At 38.3% G+C, this 25,651-nt stretch overlaps 1 protein-coding gene across 1 annotated transcript in view; it reads left to right on the top strand.

Annotated features, from left to right (window-relative positions):
- LOC113081582 (vacuolar protein sorting-associated protein 37D-like) overlaps window positions 1-24,572 on the top strand; it is a 39,687-nt gene extending 15,115 nt beyond the window's left edge. Inside the window, exons 2-4 of the mRNA XM_026253643.1 lie at window positions 5,190-5,361; window positions 18,278-18,360; window positions 23,703-24,572. Coding sequence (XP_026109428.1) covers window positions 5,190-5,361; window positions 18,278-18,360; window positions 23,703-24,182 — 735 coding nt within the window. The 3' untranslated portion in view covers window positions 24,183-24,572. The remainder of the gene's footprint in view (window positions 1-5,189; window positions 5,362-18,277; window positions 18,361-23,702) is intronic.
- Window positions 24,573-25,651: the final 1,079 nt, after the last annotated feature.

The following is a 25,651-nucleotide window of genomic DNA, read 5'->3' as shown; positions in this document are numbered from 1 at the left end:
ATATATATATATTGTTCTGTGAATGTGATTTTAAAGTCTAGATGATTCGGATTAACCCTTTAACTGCCATATCCTTTAAAACCTCACTGCCAGAGGGATATTGTGAATGCATGTGCCCACTGGGCACAGTTTACCTGATGCCACCGGGGGTGGCGATGGCATTGGTGGCTTGAGCCCGCCATCGCTGCTTGCAGCTATATTTTTTATTTTTTTTTTAACCTTCCGGGGGTTTTTGGGGGCCTTAACATACTCAAAAACTCTTGAAAATTGGCACACACATTGGAACCTGCGGCCATCAGGTCGCCGCAGAGACTGGAACCCAGGCGTGGCATAGGAGCTCTACAGCGCCCCCTGGAACACCGTTAGAAAATCCTGAACCATAGCTCACACATACTTACATGTATTTATATGAAACTCAGTACACTTATAGATCTCACTGAGCCGAACAACTTTCACACTCTATGTCATAGGCTCCGCCCAACAGGAAGTCAGCTATTCAAGGCTGTTTAATAAAAGCATGCTCTGGAATTTGAAATACTCCTCTGAGGTTTTCCACCCGTTCGCCACAAAACTTGGTGAACATGATCTCAAGACATTGAAGATGAAAAATTGCGAGGGGATTTTTGATATCTCGAACGGTTCGCCCGTGGTGAGGCGTTGAAATTAGGGCACAAAATTTGAAACAGGAAGTGCCTAATAACATCTGCGTACATTTCCTGAGTTTCATCAAACTTCATCGGTTTGTTTATTGTAATATGTTACTCGCATATATGTAACTATAAGGTGTCAAAGTTACAGCGCCACCAACTGGCAGCAGGAAGTGTGTCATTTTCAAAATTCTTTTAATTCAGCGTCTTATTTTTACTCGATTTGCTTCAAACTTCATCAGAATAATGACAAAATACAGCTGATGTAAATCTGTTGTGGGTATACTGATATCTAATATAGTGTTGCCATGGCAACGTGTCAAACTTGAATATTCTGTTATGGTGATTTTGAGGCAGACAACAAGCTCAGATTTACATTAAACTCAGAACACATATCCGTATTAATGATATCTAGACAATGGCATAAGCTTTTAAAAGGACGTGATAGAGGCACTCTATAGCGCCACCTTTTGTCAAAAGTGGGGGGGTTAGTTTTAGCTACAGACACCAAACTTGGTACATAAATTGTTCTTATCAAGACGGACAATTTTCTAATTCACAGTCATAAGCTACGACCAACAGGAAGTCAGCTATTTTGATTTGAATATGTATTTTTGGCAAATTCGGCTGTGAATTAATGCATACTCCTCACAGGGGAAGTGCACTATACACACCAAACTTTGTCTACATGTTGAAAAAACATTGAGGAACTTAAATTGCGAATGGATTTTGGATAGCTTGAACGGTTTTGCCGTGGTGATTTTTTGAAATAACAGTAAAAAGGGAAACATTAATTGTCTGGTATTTTTAAATTGCAGCTTCCAAACATTTCAAAACCATTTTTCATTTAGAAAACATGCGATTCTGAGGAAATATGCATAGTTTCACAACTTTACAACACTGTAAGATTAAAATAAAATTATAAAACTGTCAGACATCTGATCTCACTCTCTGGCATTGTCTCTGTGTGAGGGAAAGGGGGGGGGGGGTGCTTGAGGACCTGCCTGACAGAGAGAGAGAGAGATAGGGAGAGAGAGAGAGAGTTAACATCTCTTTAATCACCAGAAAAAAAAACTGTAATTGTGTGTTGTTGATTTTTTTCATCATTACAGCTTAAGAAATCTCTCTATCATTTTCTATCATTTTTAGGGACGAAAAAAACCTAGTACAATTTGTAATCTTGCTGATTTAACAGTAAAACAGTTCAGCTCACAGATAAAGACTAAGCTGTAATGCAGGCAAACATATTTTACAAATGCTTATAGATCAATAAAATTGTTAAAAATGCTTTTTCACAAAGTACATAATAATAAGGCACGTTGATATTCTGATGACATTTTTTTCCAAGTACATTTTACCAATTTCAAATCACATCAATCTTAATAAATACTATAGATCTGGTATTTCATGATTTATGAATGATATATATAATTGTCCTCGAAGGCTGGAAGTGAAATACTCATATTCAGGAGTGCTGAATTTTTAGGCATGTCTTCTTGTCATGCATTGGTCATTGAGCTCATTGTAGCGATGTTTCAGGTGTTGAAATAGATTTGTTATAGATTATACAGGTTCACTGTTTGAAGAGTGTATACAGTATGTGTATGTGGTGCAGACGCAGTAGCGAGAGCATGTTATTGTTACGCAAAAACACATTGAAATAATGTGCGAGCATGAATCTCTCCGCTTGCATGCACATTTCCTTTACTTTGACAAAAAACGCGTCCTCTGATACATGCTGCTTTTGCTCGGAGAGCGTGCGCGCACTTAAAACTCGTTTCCTCTGCTCAAACTGTGTCCTGTGCACTCACAACTCTCTCTATGCTCATGCGCTAGATATTCATTCTTTTCACACCTTTCTACTTCTAACCTTTTCTGTTCACATCTTTTACCATGTGCAGTGTGAATGCTCTGATCCATTAACATGGGCTCTGAAAAAAATATGCATTACAGATAGAGCTTGTGAACCTGGCCTTGCATAGGTATATGCACAGTCTGTCCTGTTCTCCTGCTCCATTTAGGAACGCTTCATTCGGACTGGTTCAGATAGCAACACCAAACTTGCAGTGTGTAATACCTATCATGGCCACCACCAGATGGAGCTATAGGATTACTTTTAAATAATTGTTTTAGAAACGTCTATAAAGCATTTAAATCATTTATAAAAATCTTTCAAAGTAAAACAATATGTTTTTTTAAAAGCTAATGAATTTTACTGGTAATATAGTTTTATATAATAATTTCAGAAATGTTTATAGATCAATAAAAGTATTTTTAAAAATGGTTATAGATCATGAAAAGTGCGAATAAGCTCTCTTTGGTTTACATAAGTTAATGCATTAACTAACATGAACTAACAATGAACAATCTATTTTTCAGATAATTTATTAATCTTTTTTATGTTAGTTATTCCTATCATTAAAAATATTATTATTTATGTTTTTTCACAGTACATAAACTAATTTTAAAATAAAAATGTAATAAAAAAATATTATTAATAATGTATTAAAATATTTTAACTAAGCTTTAATTAACATTTATATAAACACTTATATTGAAAGAGACTGAAATTGAAGTAATTTTTACTTTTAAAAACCACTTGTAAGACACAGTTAACAAATGCAGTGAGCAGATGAAAGGACAGAACAACAAAGATATATAGTGCCCCCTATTGGCAACAGGAAGTGTCATATTTTACACTGCGACAAACTACTCCTAGAAATTTTTTGACATTAATGTCTTTTTCGTGGTCAGTCTATCTTGAGTTTTTGTTAAGGGTCGTGTCCATGGCGCCATGACAAAATTGATGTCTCGCCATAGGAAGAGAAGTTGTTGTAACTCAGGCATAAAATATTCGATCTTCCCCAAACTTCAAATGTTTGATAAGAGTCTTGGCCTGAACACATCTGAAGGAAAATATTCCATTATAATGATAGCGCCACCTGCTGGCAAAAAGAAGATTGGCACATATAAATGACTTTGACATATTCCACTTATATTTACGACTTTAAATGCATATTTCTCGCCGTTCGCTTTTTTTACTAAAGCCGCTTGCTGGCGGTGAGCCCGGGTGCGAGGGCCCGATCATCGCTGCTTGCAGCTTTAATTTTCATTGTTTTTGAATTGATCCATACTTGTTGCACAGTATGTTTTTATTTACTACATAAGAGTTATTTGTTCATGAATTGGATTACTCTTGCTATGCTGTATCATGTTTTTATTTCCTAATAAGAACCAATTCTTTTTGTATAGTCTTACATCTTAGTAAACTCAGACTCAACTAAAAGCCTTGCCAAGTTCTCAAGAAACATAAGGATCTTTCTCTACACATCAAACACATTAGCTAAAATCCTCAGTCAAGTTAGTAATAAAACTGAAGGCTATTATTTTCTCTTTTAAATTTCCTACAATCTCTCTTGGACACGTTCATGGATTCTGTGCCTGGCATAATAACCTAACCTCATATGACCCCTGAGAAATTTGATGCATTGAGTTGCATTATTCACACTCACTCTGTACGCCTCATAAGTCCTGAATACATTTCAAGTTCTTTGTGTTCTTGCTTTCCTGACTTCTGTGGTGACCTTGATGGCCATCTCGTTTGAGGAACTGCATTCCTAAACCGCATCTACACAGGATCCTGATCCAAAGGAGTAAAAAAAAAAAAATCCCTCAGCTGTGGAACGTACTCTTTCAATATGAACTCTGTTTATACGCTATGTGATAAAACCTCAAGTAATACAAGCTTTCGCTTCCAGCTATCTCTTGTAAATCTGATGCAGCCGTGATAAGTAACAAGACATCCTGTCAATCTAAAACATGCTAGCAAGAAGTTAAAAACATGTTAGAAACATGCTAGCAACATGCTTAAACATGTTAATCTAATAGATTATACTTGAATATTCTAACAGAGTAAATCATGCTAGCAACACAAAGTAACATGCTAACCATGCTTAACAACACTTTATAAGAAACACTATTTGAGACACGCTAGCAATGCTTAGAAAGGTGCTCTGGTGTGCTTTGATCTTATTGACCAGATCTTATTGGTCTAAAAAGGTTTATTGGGAACTGAACTGTTTTTTTAATGGTTTCTTTGGGGGTTGAATGAGGTCTGAAGTGGTCTAATATGGCATGAGAGTTCTTTTATGTCTTCGTCTAACTTTTTCTGCCTTTTTTTTATATATATAAAACATTCAAACCTCAAAGTTTTCTCAAGATTCTCAAGATCTTCTTTTCATGTAATATTGTGTAATCATTTTTTTGCTTCAATATTTACTGTTATTTAATAGAAGAAACAAAATGTTGGCTTTATAATACTGCATTTGCTATTTTTCCACACACAGTATAAATGTACACAGTACATAAAAAATGCACTTAAATGTCCCTATGGTACTCATCGCTTATCTTGGACTTTCTTTAGGTTGTCGGATTGATTGATTGGTGTTAGATTGTATGAAAGATGATCAAACCTTTGTGTTCTGCTTTTTTGTTGTTCTAGTTTTGTTTCTTGAGCGATGAATAACTGAAATTTGTGTTCAGTTCCAGGAGCTCCAGCTGGACAGGGAATCCATGTTAGTAACCAATTGGAGTCTTGCAGAAGAGAGCCTTTCGCGACGCCCTCACCTCCAAAACGGAAAGCTGCAGTTGGCTGCAAAGTACAAGGAACTGGCAAAACTGACCACAGCCTGCAGGGAAAAGCAAAGCCGACTTGGTGAGTAGAGATTTAGGGTCTTGTGCGAGTGATGTTGTGAATGCGAACTACACCAGCTGTTTCTCATTTTCTTTATGGTTCAACACACGTTGTGTTGTTTGCTTTTTATATCAGCTATATCTAGGGCTAGGTGAAAAATCCATATCAGTATTTTATTGATTGTCTCGTCTTGCTGTATGAGGAGACTCCAAATTAAATTCATCTCCAAAGCTGATTTTTCACTTCATGGTTTCCTTTGATAAAAGGTACTGTTAAATACAGACTGAAACTCAAAAATCCTCATGACAAATCACCAAAATAAATATTCAGTTTACCTTGTAGAATAATGCATTACTATTGTATATGATTTTCATTAATAACAATTTCAAATGGTTCATTTATATTAAAACATAAAACAAGGTATCCAGAGGGGAAAAAGAAAAAAAACTGAATCTGGGGGGAAAAAACGAAATGGATTTTATGGGGTCCTAAATGAAAAGATTACTCTGTTTAAAATGTGAGCCCAACACAAATGTGTCAGGATAAACATCTTTCAGGGAAAAGTTATTCTGTGCTCCTCCCCAGGTTAAAGCCATGTTAGACAGTTCATTAAAGCATGTTGCTAATCTGATGACCGATATGTGTTGATACGCTGGCTGTTAACTGAGCAGTTTAAGAATAGCATCGGGACACTGCTGTCATGTGTTTCTGCTGGTAATATTTCAATATCTCCAGGCAACATTGTTCCATAATAACACACCCTGATGTCCGGAGCTCCTCATTTATTCAACGCAAGAACGGCTGACATGCTGACCTATGCCTGAATTGTTGATCCATCCAGCTGCGATATCTCCAATGCTGGAGCAGCATTACCTTTGGTCGCCCCCTCACCAGGGTGGAGTGTAGCGGTCAGGTCCCAAAGGGGTAGTCTGGGGCCACAAGGTCCCCACCTGGCTTCCCCACCTCTTTTCAACACTATTCCAGGAACAGTTGCCCTCATCTGGATCAGATGTACTTAAGGTGCTGAGGTTTCACTTCCCAAACTGTTCCTCAGGGGTTCACAAGGGCTAGTTGTCCTTTTTCTCTCAGCGTGGCCAGAATAAGATAAATATTATTGTGTTCTTCCTTGGTCTTCCTCTTTTGGCTGAATGCTCAGCATAAATTTCTCATCTTTTTTTATTGGCCCGCTGACATGGCATGACTATTATTAGGTTGTACAAGAGAGAGTTTGTGAGTTAGAAATCAGTCCTTTTGTTATTGTTTTCTTTATTATTTTAGGCATCAAAGTTCATAATGGTACATGGTCAGGATTTGAGCATGAACTCTTTTCAATGGTTCAATAGTCATGGGATTCTGAATGTTTATTAAACCAAGGAAAATGAATGGGAAGGGAATCATTTTGACTGGAGTTTTTCTTCAGTTTGTAAAAACAATAAAAACATGTTCATAGTAAGTCACTTACGATAGATGACTGTTTGGGCGATCGGACTGGAAGTTTTACTAGCAGAAATGTAAAGAAGGCATTTTTCGGTAAAATCTATTTAGTAAAAATGTATGAATTTGGCCTTGAATACTTATCTTGGTGGATGAACTTCTGGTTAAGGTGTTATCCTGATTCCTGTAGGTAAAATTTGTTCCAGGTAAAACAGTGCGTTATAGATATTGATAGTCAAATTCCTTTCATTTATGCTTTTACAGATATTTTGCAAATTTGAATGTTATATTAGTTTTACAGGGACCTGCCATGAATTGAAAGATCAATGGATTTAAGCTGTGTTTTGGGCTAAAAACAATGACAGTGACCGTATTGAATTAAACCGAATGAGTTTAAGAAACTTGTTGATACTCAGTTTAAACATATTAAGTGTCTTGTAATGTGGGTTTACAGTGAAATAGCACATTTAAAAAATGGTGCAACTGTTTAGTTTGCTTCTCTGTTTGTTTAGGCCAAGTCAAACAACAAGTATCTGTTGTGTACACCGATTTAAAAAAAAAAAGAAATTTGCAAAGGAAACTGCTCAAATGAAGTGGCTCAGCTGGGATCTCAGGGGAAAGCGTTGGAATTCTGGAAATCTTTCTCTGGAATTCTTGCTCCGCTATCATTCATCGCTGAACAGCCTCCCGTGTGCATAAATGATTTAGGCATGTGGTGGCTGTAGAGACAACAAGATAAGACCGTTGCATTAATTCATGTATGGTCAGGCTGTATATATTTCCGCTGTAGCCCACAACATTGAGCCACCTTCCATACTTTTGGGCCCGCCTTTTAGCCCTTAGACCAAAGAGGCAGATAGGAACTATATGTTGACGTTTCTGGCCCCTCCTCACCATTGTGCAGCCCAACTAGTGATGCAGATCCATTTGAAAGGGCTTTTGTTTGTGACCCCACTTCCAGTGCTGTTCGAAGAAAAGGCAGAGATTCATATGATAGTCAGAAAGTCTCAACCAGCCCAGCAGCGTCTGGGAACTGAAGTCTGAAGGAGATAGCTGAAAAAGAGTGGAGTGAAATGCCAGCAGGAAATTGAACTGTTTTGAGCGGGCAGAAAGGAGGAGACAGTGGGGTTCCTTCAGTGTCCAACTGAGCAACAAAAGATCAGCAGAGATATCTGCTAGTCTGCTTACATGCTCTGACAGAGCTTGTACAGGAAGTTCCCATCTCCATGGCCACATGGGCAAAGATCCGCTCCGGACGTTTTTTCCCTTCGCTCTCACAGCTGCCAGCTAGTGACAGAAGGAGGGTGGAATGTTCACCTTCCTGTCACCATGTAGTGCACATGTACCAGTGCCTCCAGCTGCAGGCTACAGCCGGATGGGTGGGAGATCGTTCCCCCAAGACCAAACATCTGATTCTCATTCCTTTAGACCCGAAAGAAAGAATGAAAAACCGTTGGATTGCTCCATCAGCTGAGACCGGAGTTCTGGCTCAGAGGATTGCGAGTTATTACGTAATACGCCGTGGCTGCGACAGACGTTAGAAGAAGAATTTGGCTCTGGAAGGTGCACAACTTGTTTCTTCATGGGAATTTAAATTTAACTCGACGAAGCCACCATTCCAGGTGGTTTTGTTCCCACTCAGACTTGCTCATTTGCTTTTAATGCTTTTGCCAAATGTGTACATGCATGACTCAGGTTAAGTCTCTTATTCCTACTGTTCTCCCTCACATGTGGCCCACAGCACATTCTTGGCCTGTGCTGGTATGCCATAGACTATCCATCCTGCTTCAAAAGCAAAGAATACCACCAGTGCCCTTTTATTGTTAACCTAGCGTAACGACACCGTCCTTCTGACCTTTCACATACACTGCAACCTATCATTGACATCTCAACACATACCCACTTTCAAACGCCCCACACTTTACCACAAAAACCATCAACTCCCCCAGAGGGGGTTCAGCTGTCATTGTGAGCATGAAAAGGGCATCTGTGTCTGTAAATCACGTGGAAAAGAGTCATGCCGGTGCAGCCAAAGAGGCCAGGGAAATCTGTGAGAGTGCATAGTTCTTACTGATGGAGGAGCTGCTAATTACCAGGATGTGAAGTCACTCTGGCCCTCTCTCCGTGTTTGAATGCAGGGGGCAGTTATCAAAGCTGGATTGGGGCCACTGAGCTACTACACTCATGAGGCTTAATCACTTAGCAGGAGAAAGGGGCCTCTCACAAGCTTTTGAAATCAATCTCCTGAGAATCCAACCCAAGCTGGGTTCTCCATGCCAAAAGCCCTTAGAAAAAATAAACTTGATACATTATGTTGACATTTCTGCATTTACTCTTTCACATTGGCTTAAGCTCAGTGACACTGAAAGGGAAGGAAAACTAAATGCTCTGCTGAATATTAGGAAAATAGCTCAAACCTTTTCATATAAAAAAATCCCACTAATAAGCATATTGTTTGTATTGTGATAGATTGTGCATTCTTCTGCAATACCATGTATTAAGAAATAAGATATACGTATTAGTACAGTATTATAACAAGGCCCCTTAATGATAATTGTTTTAATACTAAATCTAATACCTAAAAAACTAGAAAGTTGAAAATATTTTTCCTTTGATGTTAAATAAGTGCTGCTAAGTATTTTTGGGAAAACTTTAACATATCCTTGCTAAATAAGTATTCATTTATAAAAATAAAAAAAAACCTGACCCCCAAACTTTGAATGGTACTGTATATTGTTTCAAAATATTTCTATTTTGAATAAATGCTGTTCTTTTAAACTTTTTATTCAGCAAATAATCCTGAAAAAGGTATCACAGGTTCCGAAAAGAGAAAGGAAAAAAAAGCATTGGTAATAAATCAGCATTTTAGAATGAAATCTGAAGACTGTAGTAATGGTTGATGAAAATGGAGAGGAATAAATGCACATAAGACACTTCTTTGAAAACATTACAAATCTCATATATAAACTTTAAAATATATACAGTAGGATAAAAAAAGGATAATGCAAAGGATAACTTTTATTATCCTTGATTTTATTATACACGATTGTTAAAAGAGATTTAGTCAGCTGAGTCTGTTTTGAGCGCGTTGCTATTTATTAGAAGGAAACACATGCTGAACTTTCTGTCAAGCCTTTTAATTAAACAGAAAGGTCTCCTCAGGCATCCCTGTGTTTGGGCTTGTGTGGTGTCCTCACATTGTCTGCTTTGACCCGAGGAAAACCTGGACAAAAGCCCTCAATGAGTGCATTCTTCAGAAGGGTGCTGGTGTGCTTTCCCCTCTAATTTAACACCAGAAGTGACACTTTCACAGAATGTTGCAGTGCAGAATCATTCATGATGTCAGTTCAGTGCTTTAATCAAGAATAATTTACTTCCAATCACATTGTCCCAAACTTGTATGGCTTTCTTCTGGAGAAAGATCATTGACTTCTGACTTCAGTATACTTATAGTGACTTATAGTGCAGAAGCCAAATGGACTGCTTTTATGGTTGTTTTTTGTATCTTCACTGTGAAATGTCATGCATGATGAAATTTATGTAATTATCCTTTTGTGTTCCATGAAAAGAAATACTGATTTATAATATTCATGTTGATTTTTTTCTTGCGAGTACGAGAGGATGTGATGTGTGGGTTGTCGCGTGCAAACCCACTGGGGAGCATTAGTTGTCTGAAGTTATTCCTTTCATTCTGATGACAGGAAAGCAGCCGGTGGTATTTATCTGTAAAGACCACAAAAGAACACCCACCGGTTATTTTGACAGGAAGTGAGGGAGTGTGTGCATACGCGCTTGCAAAGAATAAAAAACTTTGCAATTTTTTCCTGTGTGCATGCACACATATCAATTAAGTCCATTAAAGCTAGTTTGGCAAATGTAATTAAACAATACCAATGTGGAATAGATGCCAGATGATCAATTATTCCAAATAGTTTGGATGCCATCCATCATTGTGGCAGTACACACCTTAGTTATAGAAAGTGAAAATACTCTTGAATGAAAGATGAGAGGCCAGTGGACAAATGTGTTGACATCACAGCATTAGCTTGCAATGCAAACAAAACGTTTGCTAAAGTGTTGTGATAGAAGTCCTTGTGTAAATAGCACTTTGCTTCCATACATATTAATAAGTCCAATCCATTGACATATGACTTGGGTTGACAGCGTGCATTGTTTAGAAAAATTGACTAGTCCACTCCAGCGAGTCTTGCATGCTAAGTTCGTTTCGCTGCTCAAGACATGGAGAATGTGTTTTCTCATGTGTTTACAATGAACAATTGATCTTTAATTAATCATTCACCAGTGTCAGCTAATATCTCATGCTTCGAGGCATGCTCATGCATATTTTACTGACATAATAATTAGGGTTGTCACCTAGCTGGAAAGATAAAAAATAATTAGGTTTCAGTTCAAAATGCTTTATTGGCATGAAAAAAAAAAAAAAAAAGATTTATTGATTCTGCACTAACACTTAACAATAACAGGAGCAGTGTTGTAATTGTTAACTTATTGAAACTGCTCAAAATAGTTTTCATTAATTGTAATAAATCTGAGATAGTTAAAAATCGCTTGTTACCCTGGCCAAAAACTGAAAATAAGTTGAACTACTAAGCTAAAACAGAAATAAAATTATAGAAATATGAACCAACCACAAAATAAAACCACTAAAACCTAAAATAAAATGAAAATCAACTAAAAATGTCATACTAAAAGCTACTTCAAATATGAATAAATACTATATTAGTATAGAAATAATATCAAAGTAAAACATGAATCTTAATCTCATGTGAGTGGATATCATGTGAAATATACATCACTCCTTTACATGTAAAACTATAAATATACAGACTAGTGGTCGACCGAAATATCACCAAAGCCGATATATTTCAAATATCGGCATTGACCGATAAGTTTATATTTTGACGGCGCTGAGACTGAGAGCGGCAGCACCTGAGCGCGCAAAGTGCAAAACTCTCTCATGTTCATCATCATCATTAACAGTTCTGTCTAACACGGATAGAAGTCCGTCTAATAATCAGATAGAATGGTTAAAGGAATCAATGTATGCAGAAAGTATTATAACAAATGCTTTTATTTTAGGCCTGTGTGAAGTGTGCATTTTTATCCAGCATTATCACGTGTTCTCTGTGTGAATTGAATGCTTTAAACTTTAAACTCGTGATTTCAAATTATGCTGCACTTTATGCATTTGCCCACTGTCATATTTATGTCATTTTCAGTGTGTGCTGTATGTGAAATGAGGGTTACCCTGAGTTTGTTTGAAAAATATGATTCCCATTGCACACAAACTTCCCAGCTTGTTGTGTATTATGTAATGCATAGCAGTGAGTCATATCGTTGACATATGACTCAGTTTGACATTGCATTGCATTGAGAAAAAAAGCCTGTTCCACTGGGATGTATGCTAACTTTGATTTGCTCCTTAACGGTTGGAGGATCAAATGATTATCTATAATTCATCCAGCATTCACCAGCTTATAATCAGAGACTCATGCATATCTTTGTACAGGTATGTATCTTTTGGAGGATAATTTCCAAGCCAGCAAGATTAATAATCAAGAATTAATTCAGCTGAAAATGCTTTACTGCAGACAATCAGTAGTCTTCATTCCTTGATCTTTGGATCATCTCATATCCTGCTGGAGAACATGATCATGAACAGGTTTTGTTCATGCAGTTCGACTGCTGCTGTCATTAAAGCAAAAGAAGAACAAACCAAATACTAATGCACAATAGACATTGTGAAATTCATGTCGAGTTTCCATTCAGTTTGTTACATTAATAAGTATTATGAGCATGTGAGTTTCTGCTGATGCTGACAGTTGATTTAACAGGATCTCTCGTCAAAAAGAAATGCACTTATATTAGAGTTGCACTTGTAGTGTTCTTTAAATTATAAAGGTATATTTAAAAACTGTACTTGTAGCTAATACACTATTAATGAAATACATAAATAGAAATATTTAATGAAAAGCCACTGAAATGTACTTAAGGGGGGCACAGTTAAGTACACTTGAGAGCAAACAACCTTGTAAAAATATTAAATGTCAAAATAATAATGTAAAAAGTTTTACTCTAAATCATTAATGAAATGCATTTATTTTGATGTGTTAATCTTCTAAAGAACATAAAAAGTAACTGAAAAGGAATTGATTGTAACACTGATATTAAATTTAAAGTTAATATAGTTTGAATGTGCAACAGTACAACTTCATCATTATAAATATGTAATTATGGATATATTTAAATGCATGACATAAGTTTCAATAGAAATGACATTAAACTGTATCTGTTCATTCGGCAGTGCACATCACTGACATCAGACATCATTATGAAATTGCATATAAAGTGGGCACTCTAAAGATACTTTTATTTCATAGTAATGTAAAGAATTATACATTGCAGTTGAATTGTTATTAATATGCAATTAAGTGACTTAAAACATTCAGTTCACACTTAAGTATATTATTTTAAATATAATAATATATATTTTTTAATGGTAAGCTTAATTTTACTTTTTTCACAATGCTTTCACAATTTTTGCCTTTTTAGGGAATAAGAACGATTAATGTTTTTCTTTTGCAGATACTAACAGGATACTAAAGTCTGACCTTAAAAGACCTTTTATTTGGAGCGAAACGATTTTGTTCAGTCAATGAAATCCATTAGCGTTATGCATTCATGCTCTGGTTATTGATCTCTGAAGTTCAGTCCAGGTGAATGATGGATTTCCTTCTCTGATTGGCCATTTCATTCAGTTCTCACTTCTTTTTTGCTATTGTATCTATTTTGGTTTCACATGACCATGGACCGTGATCTGTCATGTCACTATAAAAGCTTTGGGTCCTTAGCTTGGTCTCCATCAAGAGCCATTGTAACTGTGAGATCCCATAAGCCCCAGGTCATATCTCTGGCTCCAGAAGTTTCTTTGCCATGAAGTGGGCACCCTTCGGCTCATCTGCATGGTTTCTCCCCAGTATGTAGGTCACCCACAGCTGCTCCCCAAGTGTTTGTTTGGCTGTCTGTCGCCTTCCATTCACGTTTCATGTCGTGGGTCATGCACGTGGTGTGACACTCCCCCCTCGCTCACGCCATCATGCCACAGCAGGCACACGGCCAGAACGTACAGATACACACTAATGCATGTGACATAGTGGACCTGTGATTATTCATGTCCTGAGAGCTGGGCATATAGCAGAAGTATTAAAGGTTGTGAGTTATTGGCAAGGCCCGTGCCTGATTGTTGACATCAATCCATAGTAGTGACGAGATGAATTAAGGATGAAGCTCATCATAGTCCTACTTTCATGAGAGGATATCAAATAGATTAACTTGAACTAAGGAGCTGTTAAAGCTTGGAAAAGCAAGTCTGGAGATGCAGTAACTCACTTGAATAGAAGCATGGTATTAACATGACTATTTGGATGTGGCATAATGGTAATGACATGTTTTTGGTCACTACCATGATTATTACAGTGTAATTATCAGTTTTTTCTGCATTACTTGCTGGACCAAATAGAATCACAGTCCGTTTCAGACACTTACAGTTAGAGATGTTCCGATACCCTTTTTCTCTTCCCGATACCGATTCCGATACCTGGGCTCAGGGTATCGGCCGATACCGAGTACTGATCCGATACCTGGGTGTATATCTGTATATACAGCTGTATATACTACTAGCCCTGTGTAAATTGCTAGAATTTTTTTATGGTGTGCTTCAGACAGATCCCTCAATAAAACATGAACAAATACATGGTGAACTACTGTATTTATTACAGTATTTTTATTATCTAACATGAATTTGACAGTATTATTTATTTTCTTATGCAAAAAAGAACTTCAAATGCAGCCAAAAATCTAACACCGCAAACTAAAAAAGGTATTTAAGTTTTACAATATAACTGTATAAAAAAACTGCAACAAATAAGTCTAGGAATGTAAAAAAAGATCTATTAATCAGATAATCTCTAACAAGTAAAAAACAAGTAAAAAACAAGCAACCATCTAGGCATAATTATTATTATTATAGAGATGTATTATTATTACTGTAGGCTACAACAGTAGCTTTATATATTGTCAATTTACTCATGTAAACCAAACATTTATTTTAATGGGCTGCCATGAAGATCTTTGAGTGTCTGTGTTTATGATATGACAGTATTCTCAAATGAAACGGTAAATTCTCATGAAGTGACGGTTTATGCGTTCGTGTCCTCATGACACACAGCAGAGACTACAAAACAGCGAGCTCTCGCGCATCTGTGCCAGTCACCCACAGAGATGTAGATTTTGCGGGAGTAATATTTAAATAGTATTTTGCAGTTTAATATTCACAGACACTAGTATATATTCGGCTACTGTCTGGAGCCCTGCGTTTTGACTTACACGGAAGCGACTGAACGCAGTTGCCGGTACTGAATATACTCGAGAGTCTGTAACTACCGGTACTACAGAGACATACTGCTAACCACTGATCTATAATATAGTAGCGGCTTCACTGTCTTTTGGCAGTTTAGAATGTGATGAGTGATCCAGTCATATATAGATCAGGGCTGCTAACGCGTTTTCATTTCTTCTTCGCTGCTCTAAACAGGGGTTGCTTGTGGCAACACAGCACAACTTCCTGTGTTTTCAATGCATTTTGAGCAGCGAAGAAGAACCGTGCAGCGGTTAGGCAAAGCTTGCGGTCATAACTAGGTCTTTTTTAAGAAAATGGTATCGGATCGGTATATGGGTTCATGTACTCGCCGATGCCGATGCCAGAATTTGTTGTGGTATCGGAGATATTTCCGATACTAGTATCGGAATCGGAACAACTCTACTTACAGTATGTTACATGTTTTGCCACAGCTGGCAATAGCAAGTGAATTAAGAAAATGTATCTTCCAGAAATATTGTTTCCCAACCATGAAACTGCTTTTTGTATCATTTTAACGAAGGGGGAAAAAGATAAATAAAACAAATATTATCTCTTGACAATCAAATTATAAAAAAAAAAAAAAGAAAATTCGTAAAAATGTAAAAGTCTCATTTGACAGTTTTGATCACTTTAAACACAAGCTTTCTCCAAAAATAAAAATAAATATTAAAATAATTCTTATAAACCTTCTTTTAAAAATGTCAATGACCCAAACCTTTTGAGTAGTAGTGTATATTATAAATGTTTATTTATTTGATATTTTTGGTAAAAAGAACTGAAACATTAAATTAAATGAATAATATTAATTTTTGCGACAGATTTAAAATATTTTGCTAATTAATTTTTTATTTTTTTTTGTGGTGAAAGCAGTGAAAATGTTGGTAGGAAGTTCCAATAACCACTAATAAACACCCTGTTTTTTCGGTTTTCATTGTAAAACAAAATATATTATTTTATTTTTTTTCACAGTGTTGGATTACCATTTAACCGGTGTATAATCATACAGTACCATTATAATTACCAGTTAATACCTTCAATTTACCATGGTACCTCCCCAGTAATTTCCTCAGGAACATTTCCATCTTATAACAGAGGTTTGTTTGGAGAGCGGCTCAGCTCAGTCGAGCGCAAATGGTGTCATTGCCGTGACCCGTGTATGCCCTCGGTGGCCACTAGCTCAGCTTTCATATCCCCTGTGGACTCAACACAGCACATCTGCACATTAGCATAATTGCCGGTTGCTGTAGCAACCCCAGCACAACACTTAGAGGGTCTGAGCCCCTCACTGTCATCAGTGGACATGAGCTAACAGAAAGTGACTGCATCCACCCTCACCCTCAGGGTCCTGCAATAACACTGTAAAGAGACCTGAGAGCAGCTTTACACAAGAGATTCTTCACAGCTGAACACACTCTAGATGTACTTTCACACACTGTTGTGATGTTCTTTTGTCCTACTGGCACACAGTTACCAGCCCGAGAGGCTGCATTTCTATTTGTGCAGTGGGGCGCTATAAGCTAGTGTTTTTATATATATATATATTAATATTCAATTTATTGCATCATGCAACAAAAGGGCCACAATAGCAGTCGTAGCATGTTTCAAATCTTCTAAACTGTGCAAAAGCTTTATGTGAAGAACAGACAGAAATGGAAAATCATCCTCTCGTGCATAGCTCTCAAATCTAATGCATGCTTGCACGTTCAAAGAGTTGCTGACAGACTTCGTAAGCAAGTTTTTAACCCACCGCTCGCATGATTCAGTCAGGAAGTCTTTAACCTGGTTACTGCGGGTGGTAATCAGCCTATTTAACAAACCAAGGTATGAAAACATTTCTTATAAGCAATCTGCGGTTGCTTAACCAAATGCTTTAAATTCTCAAGTTCTTTAAAGTCTAGATTCTGATTGGCTCTCAATGTTTTTATCGTTTATCAGATGAAAAAATAGTTCTGAAAGTGATTCTAACAATATCGTTCCTGTGTGTCGCTACTACTTTGCTTTTCTCATGTAATTACAATGAATATTTAGAGTTAATATTTATAGCTATTGTCATTATTGTGAATGAGAGAGGAAATTATATTGATATCTGAAACGCAGTTTGGTAATATAGCAGTCATTTATGTTTTGTGTATAATAAGACAAATAGTATTTTGCCATCTTTTTCTATTCTGTTTCATTTGAATTGTTTTACACAGTTAGGTTCTTAACTTTTTTTTTATGTTTTTGAAGAATGTCTTGTTCAAATGGTTCAAATATTTTGTCATTTAATTTTTATTAAAACAAATTAGTCCATTTGTATCTAATCATCAGTCTCGCCCAAAAATTGTCCTATCATAACATACATGAATGGAAAGCCTATTTATCCAGCTTTCAGATGCTGAATAAGTTTCATTTTTGAAAAATTGACCCTTATGACTGGTTTTGTGGTAAAGGGTCACATTTTACTCTGACTGAAATTTATGAAACTTTTAGTTGTTAATTAATGGAAAACAAAAATCAAAAACACAAAGTTTACTGCTGTTTAACTCTTTAACTACTCAATCATAGCAATCTTCAGCTATTTACTGTTTACTAGTGGATTAAATGAATGAACGTGTTTTTCTTCTAAGCATGTATGTTCACACCAAGATGAATGTTCAGAGCCAAATTTAAATATACTGTTCAGACTGATGCAAACATTCGCTTTTTGACAAAAGTCGAGAATACACTAAGCAACTCAAAGCAGCTTTTGTTTTTTGCAAAAAAAATGTAGCTCTTTTTTTGCTATAAACATTTGCATGCCATCAGTATGGCATTTTTTTTTTCATGAAGAGGTGATCTAAGCTCTTTTCCACCTACTACGAAAGTGAAATCACATTTTCATTCAGCCTATCTGCTGATTATTCATTGATTATTATAAATTTGCTGATTATGAAACCAAATTGTTATGTTGCTGCGAAAAGACCTTTAGTCCATTGATAGATTATTGAAAGATAAAATGTACAATACATTTCCCTACACATATCAGTAACAGTTCATTTTGATGAGTGAGTTATTAACAGTGTCATGTTTGTGGTTTTCCAGAGTCCTTCACGGAGAAGCACAGCCCTCAGACTGCCCACAATCTGCTCCAGGAGGAGGTTGTACGTGCCGAGGAACGGTCTGAGGTGATTTCAAAATCCTTTGCTTCCTTTATATACCCAGAAACTCTTTGTGCGTCTATTCTCCTTAGTCCCTGCCCACTCTCTATCAAAAGACAAAAATGTGGTTAAATTTTGACATTGTTTTTTTTTTTTAGCCTGACGTGGTTTATTCCGATATTGTTGAAAGAACATGCCTTGCCAATTGAACCAAAGTAGAATGAAAGCCTAACAAACGTGCAGAAGGTCTTTACTCAACACGACACAATCCTTATTTACATTGAACTGGTTGATCCAGTTCTGAACTTGAGGGTGAAAATCCACCCTAAAATCCACTAACATCTGCAGTACTTACAAAGATGGATTTGTGATCTAATCAATGATTTAAAGCATTGACAGCCCATGTGTCATAAATAAGAGAGGAGGCAAACACATCCCAACTGAAGCATTGTGGCTTGTTCCAGAAGTGGAAAACCAGCACTCCCAACGTTTCATTCAGAACATTTCAAAGCACATGGTGTTCAGGTGTCTTTCCAATTAATGTAGATATAGGTGTATAACCCAACTTAACTTTTTTTTATTTGAACAGTTTGTTTAACCTTTAGACAAAGTATATTTTTTAAGTTTGTGTTATTCTGTGATGCCACAGGCTTTTATAGCTCAAATAGTATGATATAAAAGTATGATATTCATTGTTACCAGGCAAAAACTGTATGTCTGATTGCTTATAATAATGGGACCCAAAAAGCTGAATGAAATGAGGTGTCATTTACATGTAATAGACTATACAGATTGTTTCAAATGAATACAACGGTTGTAATATCAGCCCTCGTTGTCTCAGAAATGGTTCAATCTGTTTATCTGTTTGTTCAGCATCACTCCTGACTTCAGTGTTGCATGATTGTGATTGCTGCTCAAGAAACATTTTTTAATATTATCAGTGTAAAAACAGTTGTTGAAAACTTAATATTTCTGTGAAAACTAAATTGAAATTTATTTGAAATATAATTCTTTGGTAACAGTGTAAAAGACCTTACTGTGACTTTTGATCAATTTAATCCTTTCTGAATAAAAGCATACAGTTCATTTAAAAAATAAATAAAATCCTGCTGACCCCATTACAATAAAACCATATGTAGGCACACATTATGGTGACGAATGCCTACTGTGAGGAGCGAGGAATATCACAACAGTCTTTAATAGTCCAAAACAAGGGTTACACAGAGCTGGCTGGAGATGCATGTAGCACATCACAACATTCAAGACCCAACAAGGAAACATGGGGCAGAATACACTATACATAGTTTAATCAAATAAGACAATTACACAAGGGAGAAACTGTTTCACCACTTCCACCCCCCAGAAGATGCGCCATAGAAACAACAGAAGGAGGGATGGGTGGGACCTTGTGAGGAGGCTCTGGAGGAGGTTGGACATCTGGAAGGGGGTAGGCAGACAGAGTCCTGGGAGGTAATTAAGGTGGGATGAGCCAGGGAGGAGACAGGAGGGACTTGGAGCAGACGGTGCAAGGTGGGTCCTAGGCCACAGCCGTAATCACAACCCACAGTGGAGCCATGGAGGGGGGAGGGCTGACGACTCAAGGGGGCCGACTGACGTCTGCGGAGCAGGTGGTAGAGGAGCCCGAGGCATAGATAGAAAGCCAGGGTGATGATGAGGATCTGGAGGGCCGAGGTGGAACGGATGACTTTGGTGACCATGTTGTGGAGGCATGGATCCGGAAGGCCATGGTGGAGCCAGAGAGACAGAGGACCGAGGAGGAGGCGAAGGGAAGGAGGAGCCTGACAGACCCGGAGGGACAGAGGAATGTGGCGCAGCTGGGGAGTGGAGTCCTCAGGCGACAGATAACAGACCAAGATGCAGCCGGAGGGGCGAAGGAGCCTGGCGGAGCCAGTGGACTGCCAAGCCATGGTGGAGAGGAGAGAGCTAGGAGCCATGGTGGAGCTAAACTGGCCGAGGTGGAGTCTGGGACTCAGAGGCTGGAGGGGAATGCACAAGATTCTCCAGCCATGCTGACGATGGAGACTGGCAGACCCGCGGTGCTCGCACCGAACAGATGATGGGCTGAGGGTAACAGAGGGTCTGCAAGACGACAGCGGTGGAAGAGGCAGGAGCGGGAGGGTGGGTGTTTATTTTTTAGCCTCTATGATCTCAGGGCTGCCCTTGGGAATAGAAGCCCTCTCTGGGCTAGACAGGGAAACAGGCATGACAGAGGGCTCAGACAAAGGAAGGAGGAGAAGGGCAAGGTCATCATATAAATCCTTAAATTGTCACAGTTACACAGTCTCAGATCCAAAATTAGTTCACCCTCAGCCCTGGTGCTGTGGGCGGAGCTCCTCTCTGTGATCTCACTGTCCATGGCTCTTTTCCGGCATTGTAGTCATTTGCGGCATCGGCTCTGTGGTGATCCTCAGCTCTGTCACTCCGTGCGGCGATGGCTCATCGGTCGTGGTGGTCTCCAGCTTGTGGAGATGTTTAGCTGGGCACTGTCTCTGGGTGTTCTCTTGAGTGGGGATAGACACTCTCCAGTCAATGGATTATAACTTCTCTCCAGCTTAGTCCAGTGGTGTCAGGTAGGTCGACAGGGCGGTGGTAATTTGCCGATCCAGAACAGTGAGTTCAGCGCAGCATCGTTGAACGCCATTAAAACGGCGAGCTAGCTGAATTCAGCCACATAGTCCAAGAGGGGAATGTACTTGGGGGCTATGGAGGTGAACAATGAGGCGAGGGGATCCATAGGGAACACAGAAAACAAGACACCAAACAAAACATGGAAAACAAATGAAGGGGTAAACGCAAATAAAGTTTTTGTTGGTTGGGTCTTCTGCCACAAATGTCTATTGTGAGGCACGAGGAACACGGTGACAAGGCAATATCACAAACAACAGTCTTTACTAGTTCAAAACAATGGTTACACAGAGCTGGCTGGAGACACACGTAGCACATCACAGTGACTACGTTTACAAGCTGTTAAGATTCGGTAGGTTAAGGTCACTATTTGGGTTTCTGAAACATTCGGGATAACATGTTTACATGCGTGAGCAGAGAGAGTTACTCCTGTATACATGGAATGTGTAATCAGTCGCCAATATCCCGATGAAAACGGTGACGCACGGTTAGCGTCTGGACGTAAGAAGCAATATGCGTCATTTCCGATTCTTCTTCCTATATCCAAAGACTCAAAAGACCAAGATTCCTTGCGAATAGAACATGCGCAGAACACACATTTTGATGGGGATATGCCGAAACGCGTTTACAAGACCAATTATTCGGGTTAGAAAAGGGGTACCCCAGGTATAATATGAGCATATCCGGGTTTTTGCCGGTGTTTACATGGCCGTGCGCGACCGGGTTATTGCTAATATCCCGGTTTTGAACGGGTTATTGGCTGCATGTAAACGTAGTCACTGTTCCTCCGACAAGGAAACATGCGGCAGACAACGCTATAAATACTAAGCCTAATGAAGGATAACAAACATAGGTGAATAAAATGAGACAATCACACAAAGAAAAAACACGCACATATAGTCAATAAACCTGACAACTGTTGTTTATTACATAGAGTTGTTGACTCTTGACTTTTTATTTATGAACCAACTGGATGGATTCATTGAAAGGATCTGACTCTGGAGAACAGTTTGTCCACAAACTGAACATCATCATTCATGTGATGTGTTGATGTGTGATGTGTTGGCATCACAGACTATTCAACAAAGGACTTAAAACAGCTCAGCACAACATGGGCCATTAGGAAAAAATAGCCTACTCCTCAGATGTCTTCTCCTGTTGTCTCAGCCGCCCTGCCCTATCCGTTTGGCTTTGTCTGATTGATCTGCGTAGGTTTATCCGTCCTCAGGCTGCAAACAAGCACTGTCTCCCACCCCACACAGGCCCAAACGATAGCTATGTGAATTTGTCCTTATGCTCCTGCCGTCTGATTGATGATCTCATTCCATCATAAGTAAGCTGTACGGAGAGCCAGCCTTCAGCAGGACGCATGCCAGACAAAACATCAGTCCAGCGCGTGTGTTTCTGAACCAGATTAAGCCATGGATTCCCACAGGACTTGCATATTCTGTTAGTGCAACAGCGTCTGGAAAAGGGCTGACGGCACACGTTCATATACTGTTCTCATATGAAACTATACAATTTTAATGATGCCTTGATTGAGAATTGAAAAAAGCTAATAAACAGCAGGAGACCACACGAGACATAGTTTGATAGCTGTGCTTTTTTCCTTTGAGACAAATGGTCCTTTTAAAATAAAGTCTTTGAATTTTTATTTTTTGGTTATGTGTAACATTGGGTTAATGCAATTGTAGTTTTTCTGTTGATTACACTGTGGGAAACCCCATAAGCATTATTGTTGTTGTTATTATTATTATTGTTAATGCTTGATTTGAACAAGTGAAGTATTTGAAGTATTAATGGCTTGTACTGAGGGACCCAAACCATATCTACAGACTTAGTTGTGGGCTCTTTGGTCTTGGCCCAATAAACAATTACTGAGCAATGTCCTAGTGTTATTTTGATATTTATAAAAATAATAATTATTATTTTATTTTCAAGTTTTAGTAACTGTAGTATTTAAATATTTATTTCAGTTGCCAAAGCAAAAATCTAATTTTTGTTTAAGATTTGATTTATTATTTTTAATTCCATGTTTTTATTTCAATTAACAACAACAACTACAAAAATTATATAGTTTTAAATGAACAATAACAGTACCAGGCTAGAGTTACTCGTTGCATGTTATTGTCTCACACTGATGTGTAATTTTCCAGGGGTGGTGTCCTAAAAGTCTTTATTGCTCTGTTTGCAAGGACATTTAGGGGGTGGGTTTGTGCAGACGAGACTTCTCAATTATTCAGTCCCACATACTGAGACAGACAGACTGTAGACACCTGACCCTTCCAGCCGAGCTTTCCACAGACACAGGGTCATGCTAAATTTATTATGTGATTATTTGTGCAGACATCATGTTTGTCTGTTAAAGCCTACAAAGTTTTTGTCAGCTAACTTAAAAAGTTAATTTCAGGGGTAAATATATTACTTTAAAGAACATCTTACACCTGCTAAGAGCAGCAATAGGCTGGTCTAAACTGTTTTTTTCCCCCAGCTGTGTTTATTTAATGCAGAAATATTTATTTAAATGATTGTAATCAATTGGACTGCATGAGATTATGCCACCAAAGTTGTATTTTTATGCCACCATTTTTACTTGGTTTTGGCTTTGTCTTGGAAGACGATGAGTCAGAAAGAGGATGTTTGCGTCTGCGTCACACTTGTTATGAATCCGGCTTGACTTCCTGTCCTCTAATGCCTGTTTATTTGTCTCCTGACCTTCACAGGAGTTGCTGGAGAAGTTCATGGAGGGCCACGTGCCCCTGGAGGAATTTCTTGATTCATTTCAAAGCCACAGGAAGACGTACCATATCCGCCGCGCTCAAGCCGAGAAGCTCCAGGAGCTCAACAGGCCCCACAGGAAACCGAGGAAACAGGAGGAGGAGCTGAAGAGGGAGGAGGGACGTAAGGAATCCCGGCCAAACGGCATCAGTGCACACGGCCCTCCTCGTCTCTTCCAGGTCCGATACGGTCTGACCCCGGCCATCCTGCTTCCGCTTTCCTCTTCCTCCGCTTCAGTCCTACCTCCTCTGGACTCGCGCTCAGGCCAGCTGCAGGTTTCAGGGCCGTGCGCCCGTCCCTCCTGCCCCAGGCAGCCCGTCAGCCTGAGAGTAATAGGACAGTTACCCGGGTGGCCGGTGAGACCGGTCCGACTGCAGCAGCTTTACAGGCCCAGTCCCCATCAGCCCGAGCCTCCGTGTCGATAACGCTCAGCACGAGTTCGGCATGAAAGCGAAGTTACGGAAAGACCACATGAAGCCTTCATCAAGACAATATGTAAAAATGATGCGGCCATGAAATCAAACATTCATGTACCCAAAAATGGAGGAGAGCGGAAAGCCATAAAGTATTTGTTAATGTCGCTTGTCATTGTTGCTTGTTCGTTTAACTTCGTTCTGTTTTGTATTTGTGTGGGTTTAGTCAGGACGTGGCCGGAGTGTAGCTGCTGTTTGTATGAGGGAAGTGCCCTGTTTCTTGAGACACTGCTTTTTGACTGGAAGGTCTTTTGGGCCAGTGAGGGACTTGTAAAATTGCACCATTTTGTAATGTTTATGGGTGTTCAATAAAGTCTAATCATGATGTTTATTTTAAACTTATACCTTGGTTGCTTCATATTTTATTTTCTGTTTCCTGCTCTTAATTTTATGACTACACTCAAAACTCCTTTCCTCTCCTCTTATTTTTGTATTATTGTTTTTATATAGAATCACTCTTAAAACACAACTAATTCACTTAAAATTCAAAAAAAAAAAAAATCAATTACAATTTTATTGCATGAAAAAATGCATTGTGACATTTATTTTAATGACTTAAAATTATTTAAAATTTAATATTATTGTGAACTATATTAATATACACATATACAGTTATTGTGAATATTGTGAATTACTTATTAGAATTACTTCTAAAGAGAACTGTGTGTAAACTGTGTCACAATGCAAAAATATTAGTGTTCCTAAAACTTGGGTTGAAACGTGACCCAGACATATTTTGTTGAGATTCACCCTACGATTCTTTTGCTGTCAGATAAGTTTTGTTATATTAGGGATTTTCCTTCCAAGTAATACACAATAAAAAGATTACAAGTGTAGGCTAGATGAACTCAGAATGTTTTGTCTGTGTAAGAAGGGTTCAGAAGGTTTATTTATTATTGACTCAGCTGCAGCCGAAGTCTTTGAAAGCCCAAATTTTCCAAACACTTTGTTGTTTCAAGTTTTTTCAGCCATTGGAGTGGAGTTTGTATTCAGAAAGCATGGAGACGCTGCTGTCTTGGACTAAGCTCTCAGACGACGGCTGATTTGCTGCAGGGTTACTCTTAAGACAGTTGAGCAGCGTTACAAATAAACTCAGATTAGCACAAAGTACATTAAAATAAGTGTGCTCTTAAACCAGCGCCAATGAAAATCATATCTAAGATTGAGGGATTTACTTATTTATGGAAATCCAGTAATGGAGCATCCCTTGTGGACTTCAAACACTGTTTATTTGTTTGGTTCTATTTCCAGGCTGTGGACGGCTCTGTGTTCACTTCCAGTGGAGATTGTATTTTGAGCAGCTATGGGAAAATATGTTGCATTATGAATTGAGATGAAGAGATGGAGTGGTGTTACCTTTGCTTTTATCGTCCTGTAGAGATCAGTGAGAAGGTGCAGAGCAGAAGTGTTTACTTACCTTC

The sequence above is a fragment of the Carassius auratus genome, chromosome 5 (genome assembly GCF_003368295.1).
Source record: "Carassius auratus strain Wakin chromosome 5, ASM336829v1, whole genome shotgun sequence".
Lineage (NCBI taxonomy): Eukaryota > Metazoa > Chordata > Actinopteri > Cypriniformes > Cyprinidae > Carassius > Carassius auratus.
The sequence above is the reverse complement of the archived record's forward strand: the minus strand, read 5'-3'. Positions and strand labels throughout refer to the sequence as shown.